The sequence below is a fragment of the Musa acuminata genome, chromosome BXJ1-8 (assembly GCF_036884655.1).
Source record: "Musa acuminata AAA Group cultivar baxijiao chromosome BXJ1-8, Cavendish_Baxijiao_AAA, whole genome shotgun sequence".
In the NCBI taxonomy this organism is placed as follows: domain Eukaryota; kingdom Viridiplantae; phylum Streptophyta; class Magnoliopsida; order Zingiberales; family Musaceae; genus Musa; species Musa acuminata.
In genome coordinates this window covers 46,845,666-46,856,581 of record NC_088334.1, presented here as the reverse complement: position 1 = coordinate 46,856,581, position 10,916 = coordinate 46,845,666, and the positions used below count along the sequence as shown (strand labels likewise).

At 38.4% G+C, this 10,916-nt stretch overlaps 1 protein-coding gene across 1 annotated transcript; it reads left to right on the top strand.

Annotated features, from left to right (window-relative positions):
• The first annotated feature begins 1,564 nt into the window (after positions 1-1,564).
• Positions 1,565-3,725, top strand: LOC135589181 (zinc finger protein WIP2-like). The gene is made up of 2 exons (XM_065081471.1): positions 1,565-2,233; positions 3,039-3,725. The coding sequence occupies exons 1-2, from the start codon at positions 1,706-1,708 to the stop codon at positions 3,483-3,485; spliced, it is 975 nt and encodes a 324-aa protein (XP_064937543.1). The 5' UTR covers positions 1,565-1,705; the 3' UTR covers positions 3,486-3,725.
• Positions 3,726-10,916: the final 7,191 nt, after the last annotated feature.

Genomic DNA, 10,916 nt, shown 5'->3' with positions numbered 1-10,916 from the left:
TTTAAGTATAAGAAGATTACACCACACCACTCATGTGTATATATGTACAAGTCGATACATGTATGCGTGCTTGCTTAGATCTATGGCCTACATGAACCTAATCATTGAATTCCCCAGTGCATGGAAATGTTGAACACTGAATAATGGTACTGTGCAAACGGATAGCAACAAAAACTTTAACAAGGATTGTCTTCGACACCTCAATTGATTATATGATCATAGAAAACCCTCAATAAACATGTTTTGAGGATCTTAAGCATGATCATCACAGGCCAAGTAAGCCTAAGTTGGATCTTCAGGTGCTTTAATTTAATGCTTCCATGCATGGAAGGGGGGACGTAGATTTGCATGGACTTGTCCAAACTACGAGAAGATGAGAGGGGTTAATTAGAAGACACTGAGCTCATGAAATCGAAAGAAAAGGTGGTGGAGTAGCATTGGGATGGGAGTTATATTAATACATCGGTAGGTTCCAGGCCGACCGTGGCTCGACCGTCAAAGGAAATGCCGGACTGTAGCAAGCACACGAGGAGTAACGTTGTGAATCGCACTTGTAAGAGTTACAAAGAAACGTACAAGAAGAAACCTACAAAGCAAGATCAAAACCACCCCTCTCTCTCTCTCTCTCTCTCTCTCTCTCTCTCTCTGATATTAATCTTACTGGGTGGAAACAGCATCTAGGCCAAAAGTCTCACTGCTTGTCTTTGGCCTAAGATTCTCTTAAAGTTTCCTTTTCTCCTATTTGATTGTTGTGACTTGGTGTTGTGACTTGTCAATGGAGACAAGCCTACGTAACATTAATTATAAATTTAAATTATAGAGGTAAGTTTTAGTAACTAAGGTTTTAGATTAATTAGGATTAAGATTGAATATATAAAATATGATTTTAAAAATTTTAAAAATAAATTAGAGAATATAATTAAGTTAGATGGATGAAAAGTTATTTTAAGCAAAATATTTAGGTATCTTGAATCAATTATTATTTATAAAGTAAAAATAAGATGATTAGAAGTTTTGTATGATCATTGGATATTTTTAAGATTAAAAAATTATATAATAATTATGAGATTAATAATATTTTGTGGATGTGAGTATAAATAGTTAAAATTAACATATATAAAAATTTATTTTTCTGAAATGAGAATGTTGATATATATGTGAAAGTTAAAAAAATAAATATTTTTATTAATGAAAAACTAAGTATCATTTTGATAGAGGATATATGACAGAAAATCATTTAAGATATATAGACATATGCTCAGATACAATAGTCAAATATTAGTAATACAAGAAAAAATAAAAAAAAAAGCTTAAAAAATTTTAATAGAGACTATAAATAAGAATTAAAATAGCAAAAGATTCATGTAGTTGATCAAATAATTAAGATTTATTATTTTATTATTATTATTATTATTATAGTAAAAGAGTTTTGTATATTGACTTCTTATCCTCCAATAAGAATTGCTTATGATTGTCGCCAAGCTTATACATCGCGGCTCTTATATCACTTCTCTCCCGCAGTCCCTACCGTTGTCTGGCAGGGAGTTCCTCTCCTTCTCTTTCGTTTCATGAATTGTTCTTTGTTTGATGTTTTACTGTCTAGTCTTCTTCTGATTTTGTGATCATCTGTAGATCTTGGTGGCTTAGAACTTGTTCCTTCTCTGTGTGTCTCGCTTCGTTCTACTCTCTGTGAGCATCCCTAACCATGGCAGATCACTACACTAATTTCTTCGAGGCTTTCCTCAGCAACAATACTTTCTCCTCCTCCACCCCATCCTCTCCGGCAGTTGCCACCACCTACGGCTTCTCCCACGGCCACACCAGTTCTCCTCCTGTGAGAGAGGCCCTCCCTCTCCTCAGGCTGAGTCCCACAAGGCACCCAGGGGAGGACAACACTTCTTGCAGCGTGTTTGATGAAGGTGGAAAGGACGAGGCCATGTGCATCGATGGCGAAGCTGATGCTGCGGTTATCGCTCTCCACTTAGGCCCTCCAAGCCCCGGTGCAGTTGATCTAATATCAAGAAACTCTTCGGAGGCTGATACTGAACAAAAAGGAGGAGGAGGAGGAGGAGGTGATGGTGATGTGGTTCCCTTAGGTTACCCTTCCAATCCCATAGGAAGGATCAACAAGGGACAGTATTGGATTCCCACCCCATATCAGATCCTCATTGGTCCAATCCAGTTCTCTTGCCCGGTGTGCAGTAAATCTTTCAATAGGTACAACAACTTGCAGGTAATCTTTTCTGCCTTCCTCTTCGGTTCTTCAAATCACTTCTGTTGATTTCTGATCTTCGTTTTAAGCTATTCCCTTTGCACTCATCATTGTCCCAAGTCTGGCCTAACCGAGACTGGGATGGATACTGTATGCCTCCTCTACTTTTTATGTGATGGAACTACACGCAACCTATGTTCCGATTCATGCTTTTTGTGCTTTTTGGAGTTTGTTGACATATACATACATATATTGTGCGTTGGGAGTTGCAGCAACACTGAAAAGATCTCAAGTCCTTTCAGGGTACCTTCGGTTCATACATAGAGAAGGATAAAATCTTCTGCACCCAAAGTGCACTGTATCAGGAAATCGAGGTCCTTGTGTCTTCTGACCTTAGATTTATATGGGCTTTGTCTCCAAAATAAGAGAGAGAGGATCTCTCTGTGGGTGTGTGTGATAACTCATGCAGTGAGTCTTTTCCTTCGTTTCTTAGATTTCATCTAGTGAGTTCTTTGACCGGCGGCAACCCAACTTGCCAATAGGACAAGCTCAACAGCGTAGTGTCAGAAGATGATAGCAGGTTTTCATCAGTACAATTCTTCCAGAGGCCCCTCCATCGTGGCAGGAAGAATAATTCTAACCTTCATACGCTGAAGACCGAGTTCAAGATTGTCAAGCAACGCTAATGACCTAAACTTTGATTCCTCTTCTTTCTATACCCTTAGAAAAGATGAAGTAGAACTCTCCTCATTTCATGTTTGTAACTATCGCCGGAAGATATTGCACAAAGATAGCTAAATTGATAGTGGTGTTTCAATGGCAACAGATGCATATGTGGGGACATGGATCACAGTACAGGAAGGGACCAGAGTCGCTAAGAGGCATCCAGCCGACGGCGATGTTACGGCTTCCATGCTACTGCTGCGCACCCGGTTGCCAGAACAACATCGACCATCCGAGATCGAAGCCACTGAAGGACTTCAGGACCCTCCAAACTCACTTCAAAAGGAAGCACGGAATCAAGCCCTTCGTGTGCCGGAAATGCGGCAAGGCCCTCGCGGTTCGCGGCGACTGGCGGACCCATGAGAAGAACTGCGGGAAGCTGTGGTACTGCATCTGTGGCTCCGACTTCAAGCACAAGAGGTCGCTCAAGGATCACATCAAGTCCTTCGGCCGGGGCCACGCGCCAGTCGGCGCCGACTGCTTCGAGGACGACGACGAGCCCCTGTCCGAGATCGAACAAGACTCTCTACAAGCTCACAAGGGGAGGTAATATGGACAATGCATAATTCCTTGTAAGCGGAGAGTCATCTCAGCATCTCTTCACGCTTACTAATAACTCTCATAGATCAATGGAAATGTGTTGTTCTTATGCTGTCAGGTTAGCTATGGATCTCCTTTCTTTCCTGTAGTTCACTTTAGGCTTATATGCAAGGTAGTGTTTTCTGGCTGTTGTTACGATCTTTTCGAGTTCTCTCTCAAAAAAGGGAAACAAGCTATTGCTTCTTGTTTCGGTTTACTTGTAGTGAAAGATAACCAAGGGCATGCTTGATCTGTTGCTCTCTGAAAGATCCTCTACTTTAAGCTTCTCAGGCAGGCAGAAATCTTCTAGGAACGCATGGATCTTTCTTTTCACCAATACTGTGCCCTCATTCTTCCTTTTCTATGATCTGTCATGCCTGTCAAACCAGTGGGGTTGCTGTTTGATAGTCTTCTTAGATGCTGCGAACAACACAGCTTTTAGGGTGATTCCATTGTGGGTTTATTGAGGGTGGTACAATATGTTTACATCAAATAATAAACATAATACCTTCTACTTTTTTCTTGGAATTCTCCAGAACACTAGGATGTGTGCAGTCCTGGAATTCCTAGTAGCAGCACATATCCTAACATCCAATGTAGATAGTATGTGCTGTAAACATATGTCAAACCTTTGGGGTATGCATGCATGTCTCCTTATCAATATATCCATCTTGGAGCGAATAACTCGAGACAGACATGGAGTTGACATGAAGATTGCCCACACGAGGACAATGAATATTTATTGTCTCCTGTATGGTGGTGGAGGTGCAGGTTGAAATCCCAAAGAACTTGCGATAAATTTTGTCCTGTTAAATGTTTGTGCCTTTCTCCGGTCCAATGCGATGAGCTTGTCATGGGGACAGAAGGCTCTTCTCGGAATGTATCTTCGCCTTTCCTGTTCCTTCTCCACATGGAGACAGCTTTGTCTCCCCTAAGCGGAAACACTAGGCCTAGGTTTGGTCTCATTTCCTCAGGCATCTCTACAAGACAACTTTGCAGATATCTTGCATGGCTGCTTCGACAAAATAACATCTCTAAAACCGATTAATGAGCAAAGTATTAGAATACAAACGCAAAGAACTGAGAACATTCGGATATAAACAGCTCTGATCAAAGAGAGAAGAATGGCAGCTGTGGAAGTTCAAGAAGCCATCGGATGGAAATGTGAGAACGTAGTCATATTATGAAAGATGTAAGCAACTCCCGAGAAAGGAAGAGAAGAAAGGAGTGGCGATGAGAGAAAGGCCACCAAACTACAGGGTGCAAAGCTTTGGAAGCTGTGGAGAAGCTTCAAGTTGGTTGGGGGTTGCGTCTCTTTTACCGGGGGAATAAGAGGAGGAGACTCTCGAGGGGCTTGAGGGAGAAGACAGGGACGGAACATGTGTTCAAAGACAAAAAGATGTCTCCCAGGGTGACAAAAGAGCATTTCTGTGCTGATGCTTTACTGTGACCAGAGGACGGAACACGATGATGATGATGGACTCGATTTCCCTAGCTACAATTCTCGTGGAACATCAAAAAGAGCACGCACACGGTAAGTCCAGAAGAAGGCAACACACACACATGAACACTTCCACTGTCCAACCTCAAGGAGGTAAGAATGTTAAAACATATACAAATTGAGAATAGAATAGGAGTGATGGAAAGATTCAGTTGCCTTCTTCTTGCACTGAGAATTTTTCTCTCTCATCTTCTGAAGATCCTGGAGTCATTTCATTGAAGGGATGTGTCTCTAGTTCATATTTCATCGACTAATTCTTTCTAATGAACATCTTTGTTGAAGAAATATCTTTTTAGTCTAACTAGTTTGATTTAAACTCATGTTAATATCATGTTAGAGCTAATGATTGATGAAAGATTAAAATTGCACCGGGTGGATAAATTGAGTGAAACAAAAAGCTAGATGAATCCATTTGACTACAGCCAAATTAAGGTCAATTTGCAATTTGACTTTAGTGAAGGTGAGAATCCGTACAAGTAAAGGGCCCAATTGACCAAGATATGAAAGAAAGAGGTTATTTATATATGGTATAAAGATTGAAAAATGACTAATAATTGTCGTACACTATTAAGCATTAAAAGAGAGGGAGGATTTATATGTTTAAGTTTGACGAACAAATTAATCATTTATATATTTAAATATTTATATGTGAGACAAACGTCAAGAAAAGAATAAGAACTATTTAAGTATCGAAGGAGTCTGATGATATATATTAGGTTTGATTCATAATTTAATAATTTATCCTTTCGAGTTATATTAATGTCCTAATTACTTTATTAAACACAAGCTAAATATTTTCATAATTTTATGTAATTCAAATATAAGAATATTATTTGACAACCAAAAATGAGTAAAAGATTTTTCTTCTCTTTTTCTCCAAAAGATCTCCAAAGAAACAACTCTCATTCAAAAACTGGCTTGAATAATATATGCATGGCTACAAAGGCAATATTATCATCACAAAAATAAGGAAAACATACTCTACATAGAAAATAAAATACACTCAAACAACATCACAGAAAGATGTAACTCTAAACTCTTTGAATCATAGCACCATTTAGGAGCTCATGAGAGGATCATGTTTCTTGGATTTGCACTACTACTCTGTTAAACAAAAGAAAAAGAAAAGGTGATCTTACTTTAAGCAAGAATAATATTTTGTTCATAAGGATTAGTAGCTGGCAAAAATGCATGCCTGCCTTTAAAGTTCTCTCACTTGTTCATAAGGAGAATCCTTGATGAGGAACAATTCCAAGTTCTGGATTACTCATCTATATGACAGCAAATTGTATCTTCACCCCTCCATTTTTCTAACAATGTCTAACCATTCATTCTATTGCAGATAGCATGTTCATTTAGGATGAGAATGAAGAGAGAGGGAGAGAGATAGACATTGCAAGTTCATGTAACAGCTGATTCAAGGTTTCTTCCTTTTGTCTGGAATTACATCTACTCTTTCTTACCTTCTTCAGTAATGGCTTTTCTCCACTTTTCATAGCATCATGAAAGAAATCTAGTTGATGTTTCCATTTACCAAATGCAAAAGAAACTTGGCAGTAAGTCTGGAAAAGAAATATACCTCCTCATCATTGGATGTGGTCCAGAGAAAGGGAAATATCACCCCCTGGATGAGTGATTGGATTCTGGTGCCATTTAGATTCTTGTTGTTGGTGGGACCAGAATAGCTCATCAATTGCACAATTAGGACCATCTGATCAATTTCACATGGGCTCTGCTGTGCGGTCAGGATTTGTCTGGATCAAGGACAGCATGTTTCAGCTTGGACTGTCCTGATCCCCCTACCAGTCTCACTTGGTCAAGAAATGAAGCCATGTACCCAACACTATGGTTTTGCTGTTCTTTTTTGATTCAAACATTAAAAAGGAGGAGGAGTCTATGTAAAAATTTTGTGTGGAAATTTAGGAAACACAAAACAAAAACAAGATAAGTAGAACTGCTCAACAAGTCATTGCTCAGAACCTTTTCCTTTTCTTTTCTGATGCTGGTTTCTGATTTCTTGAAAGACACTCTGAAGAAGGGGGAAAAAAAGAAGATTACTGTGGGATAAAATGATTGGAAGAAGGGATGTGAAAAGTAGATTTGGGAGTTATTTTCTGCACTCCATGTAACTCTGCAAGGAGGAATAAAAAGAATCAGTTTTGCCTCTGTCACCTGAGTCTGCTTGTCTGATGAGCATAGTTTACAGTGGCAGGAAATGAAGCACCAGATGTTCAATGCAGATGCTGCTCCTTTGTCAGTATGGAGCACTTCAGAGCCTCATAAAGCCTGTTCTAATTCTGGGTTGGTACCTGACATATTCCTACAGGATTTCTTTGATGGTACTAATCATATCATTTCAGAGATCTTTTGTATGTTCTTCTTGCACTTATTTCATTAGCAAACACAACTAGAAGTCATGAAAGAAGGTGTTAGATGAACTAAGTATTGCAAACAGAGGATTAGTTGCACACATTTATCAGCATAGGATAAAAAATGATAGTTAAATTTTAAACGACAGATCCAAATAGGAAAAAAAAGGCTATACCATGGAAAGTAATTTTACTAGTCAACAGTTGCAGATGTCAAAGATTTCTGAACATGATGAACTAATGAATACAATCTAGGCATGACTGATTAAAGGGAAGCTCAAATCACAATTGTTTATGATAATTTTCGATCTTTACTCATATCATGCTTCCAGAAATCTTTCAATTTTTCATGAACAAGGCCATCAAAATGATGCACCTACAAGCTTTTCCTTGAGTATCAAGTTACCTAATTCTTGAGATTGCTGAAAACTTGAAGCTAGAGTGAAAGTTTTGGTAATAACATGAAATGAAAATGTTGAGATGATGTACAAATCACCACACTTGTTTGCTAAATTAGATTACCAACTGAAGTACAAAAGTGCAAACTAACTCCTCAGCCTCCATACAGAGGAGGAAATGCTAGTGTTTTATTGAAGATAAGCGAACCAGATAAAAGAAGCATATCTCACCTGATTGTTTACTTGTGTAATTGGAAAGGCTTGTCACATGAAAAGTGAAGTATTTATTTTTCTTCAGCTGTGAATAGCAGCAAGAGATTTGAGGAAGATTCTAAATATAACAGCACCACCTACATGGCGGAGAAAGAGAGAGTGGGTTTATATCGATCTCATCAGTAAGAGTTCCTCGTGTCATTTCAGTAACTATTAACTTGAGGAGCATCTTACTTGATACTTCTGCCATGTCTTCCTAATACATAACTGTTTCTACCTATTTAGTGGTCAATGTAACTCATTAAGCTTAGTGTATATGCAACAAAGCAGCTTAGTAAATAAAAAAGATGACAAATTAGTTATCCTTTCTTCTTTACATGGCCTTATTGGTTCACTTTAGCTTCAGGTACTTTATCTTCCAAGAAAATCTAGTTTCTACAGACAAGGAATGAGTGTCATGATTGTTGGGAACTCATTGCCCATTGTGAATTACTTTAAAGCTTCAATAATCATCATTAAACTAGGTTGAGGACTCATAAAATGTATGTTTGTGGATCAATTCAATGTTTCACGATGGGGACAACAAGCAGTCATAGATCTTTGTCATTATTGAGCTCTATTTCAGACTAACTAAATAGCCAAACCTTGGCTAATAGTACTCATGTCTCCTTTCATTATCCATAATGATAACTTTTCTCCAGTCTCTATATGTACCTCTCTTGCATCACTAATTTTAATCAACTTAATCAAAAAATCTGTAGATCTATTCTGGATGAACTTCAAGTTTAAATGAGGTTTTGAGGTATACTTGGTAGATCCTTGAAGACTTCAGAGAGTCATGTTAGGGATGAGGAACTTGAAGCTCTTTTTGGCAAATTCAGTGGCTTCACTCCTCAGGGGATTACAGTTATACTACTCTACACCAGTGATATGCCTGCAAGAACTAGCCAAAGATCATATTACCAAGCAATTAATACCCAAAATCTTGGCTAATCTAGTTTGGATTTTGCCATTCACTAGATTTGACATGCAAATCACAGCATCTAAGAACTTGGATCATAAGAAAATCTTCTATGATCTAAAGTATAAAGAGAAGATATTGTTCATTAAAACAAAGATACAGGATGAGATGATGGTCAAGTTTTAAGAGTCATATCTAACACAGTGATGATAGTTTTCCTCAAGGCAATTCACATGAACACCAAAACCCATCTTAGATAGATAGAAGATACAAATCTCTGGTGTTATCTCAAACGCTTGCTGAAGCATGAAAAAGTTACTCCTTTATGACGATGTTATGAAAGTTCTCTCTCCATGTACAAAATTGGGAAGCAACTCATAGTACGCTAGAAAGGCAGGAAGAAACCAATTTTTTTTTTCTTTTTGTTAGAAGAATAAGATAGATGTTAGCGAGACATTATTTCCAATATTTATTTTTTTATATGATGCATATTTTTAGAACCTTCATTTCCAATATTTATACTCTTTAATGTGATGAAAACTTCACGTAGGTTTCTCAAAAAACATAACTTTATTAATACTTAGGTGTATTATCTTTCCTCTGATGCACATAAGTTGTCGATTGGTGAGTCGGCCCGGTTGGTTCACTGACTAAAGTGTGGGTCTCTTTTGATGACTCCTCCTAACTGACATGAAGAGTAGGTGTTCCGAGAAAAGCAAAGGAATCTGTAGGGAGAGGTAGTTCACCGGGAGCAGCTTGGTCTTCGAACGATGAAGCTTGGTTGGGGAGTTGGGTGGTCTCCTTTGCTGGATAGCCTCCTAGTCATACATCTTGGCTGCATCGATAATCTTGCATAATAGGCCTGCACCGAGGATGTCCTAGCTCAACCCCTCCGATGGTTAAGTCAGAGATGGAGAGGGAGGTTAATAATATAAGTGAGAGAGTGAAGAACTCTTGCCCACCAGCTTGTCTTGGCTTGGCTCGAGGCTTGACTTTTATACCTGGGTGTTGGGTGGAGCAGACAGGTCTCCGTCAAAGCTCCCATTATCCTACACGGACGAGGCATTTAATGTAGGCGGCTTGTCAGCGTGTGCTCCCATGGGCGACGCCTAGAGACTGTCAGGGTTAGGTAGGGCATGGTCCCTTCATTGTTCGCTCAAAAGGGAAGGCTGGTGAGGCTAGGCCATGTTATCGACTATAAATGTAGAGTCAATTCTCTTTCCTAGCTATAGGATCAATGAGGAGTGTGTGACGCCTCTGGTCTGACTTTCTTGCTTCTTTGGGTCAGGTAGGGCATGGTCTCCTCATCGTCTGATCGGAAGAGAAGGCTAGTATGGCTAGGCTATGCTGCCGACCATTAATATAGAGTCAGATTTTCTTTCTTTACTATGGGATCAGTGAGGAGTAGGTCTCACGAGCCAATTTTGGGAAGCTAGGACATGTAACGTGACCTTCTACCGATGATTGTAGGGAGTAAGTGGTTCCCGAGCTTTTGCTTAGGTGTTGTTTATGTGATAAGGGGAGCTAGGGAATGCTAGGATTATCTCTATCATGCTGAGATAAAAATTTTAATTCTAAATATTTCTACCAATAGGTGAATCAAATATTTGAAATCTTATGAAACAATAAATCATCAATTAGTATTTAAGTAATATAAAAAAATGATTAAATGTGGATAATTGAATTTCATGTCACTCTCTTGATATTGTTTGGAACATGATTAGAACATGACGATATAGATTGTGATATATGATGGTTCTAATAACTATTGATATCTCAAAACACTCAATGATCTCATGAAATTATGTCGTATGAGATTATCCATTAAATTTTATTAATTACCTAAATCATATATAAAAAGTTCTTAGATGATAGAAAATTTATCTACATGTAATTGTCATATAAGATCTAAGTCATTATGACAAAGATTAAGTAAAGAAACATAAGCTTTCTTTTCTCG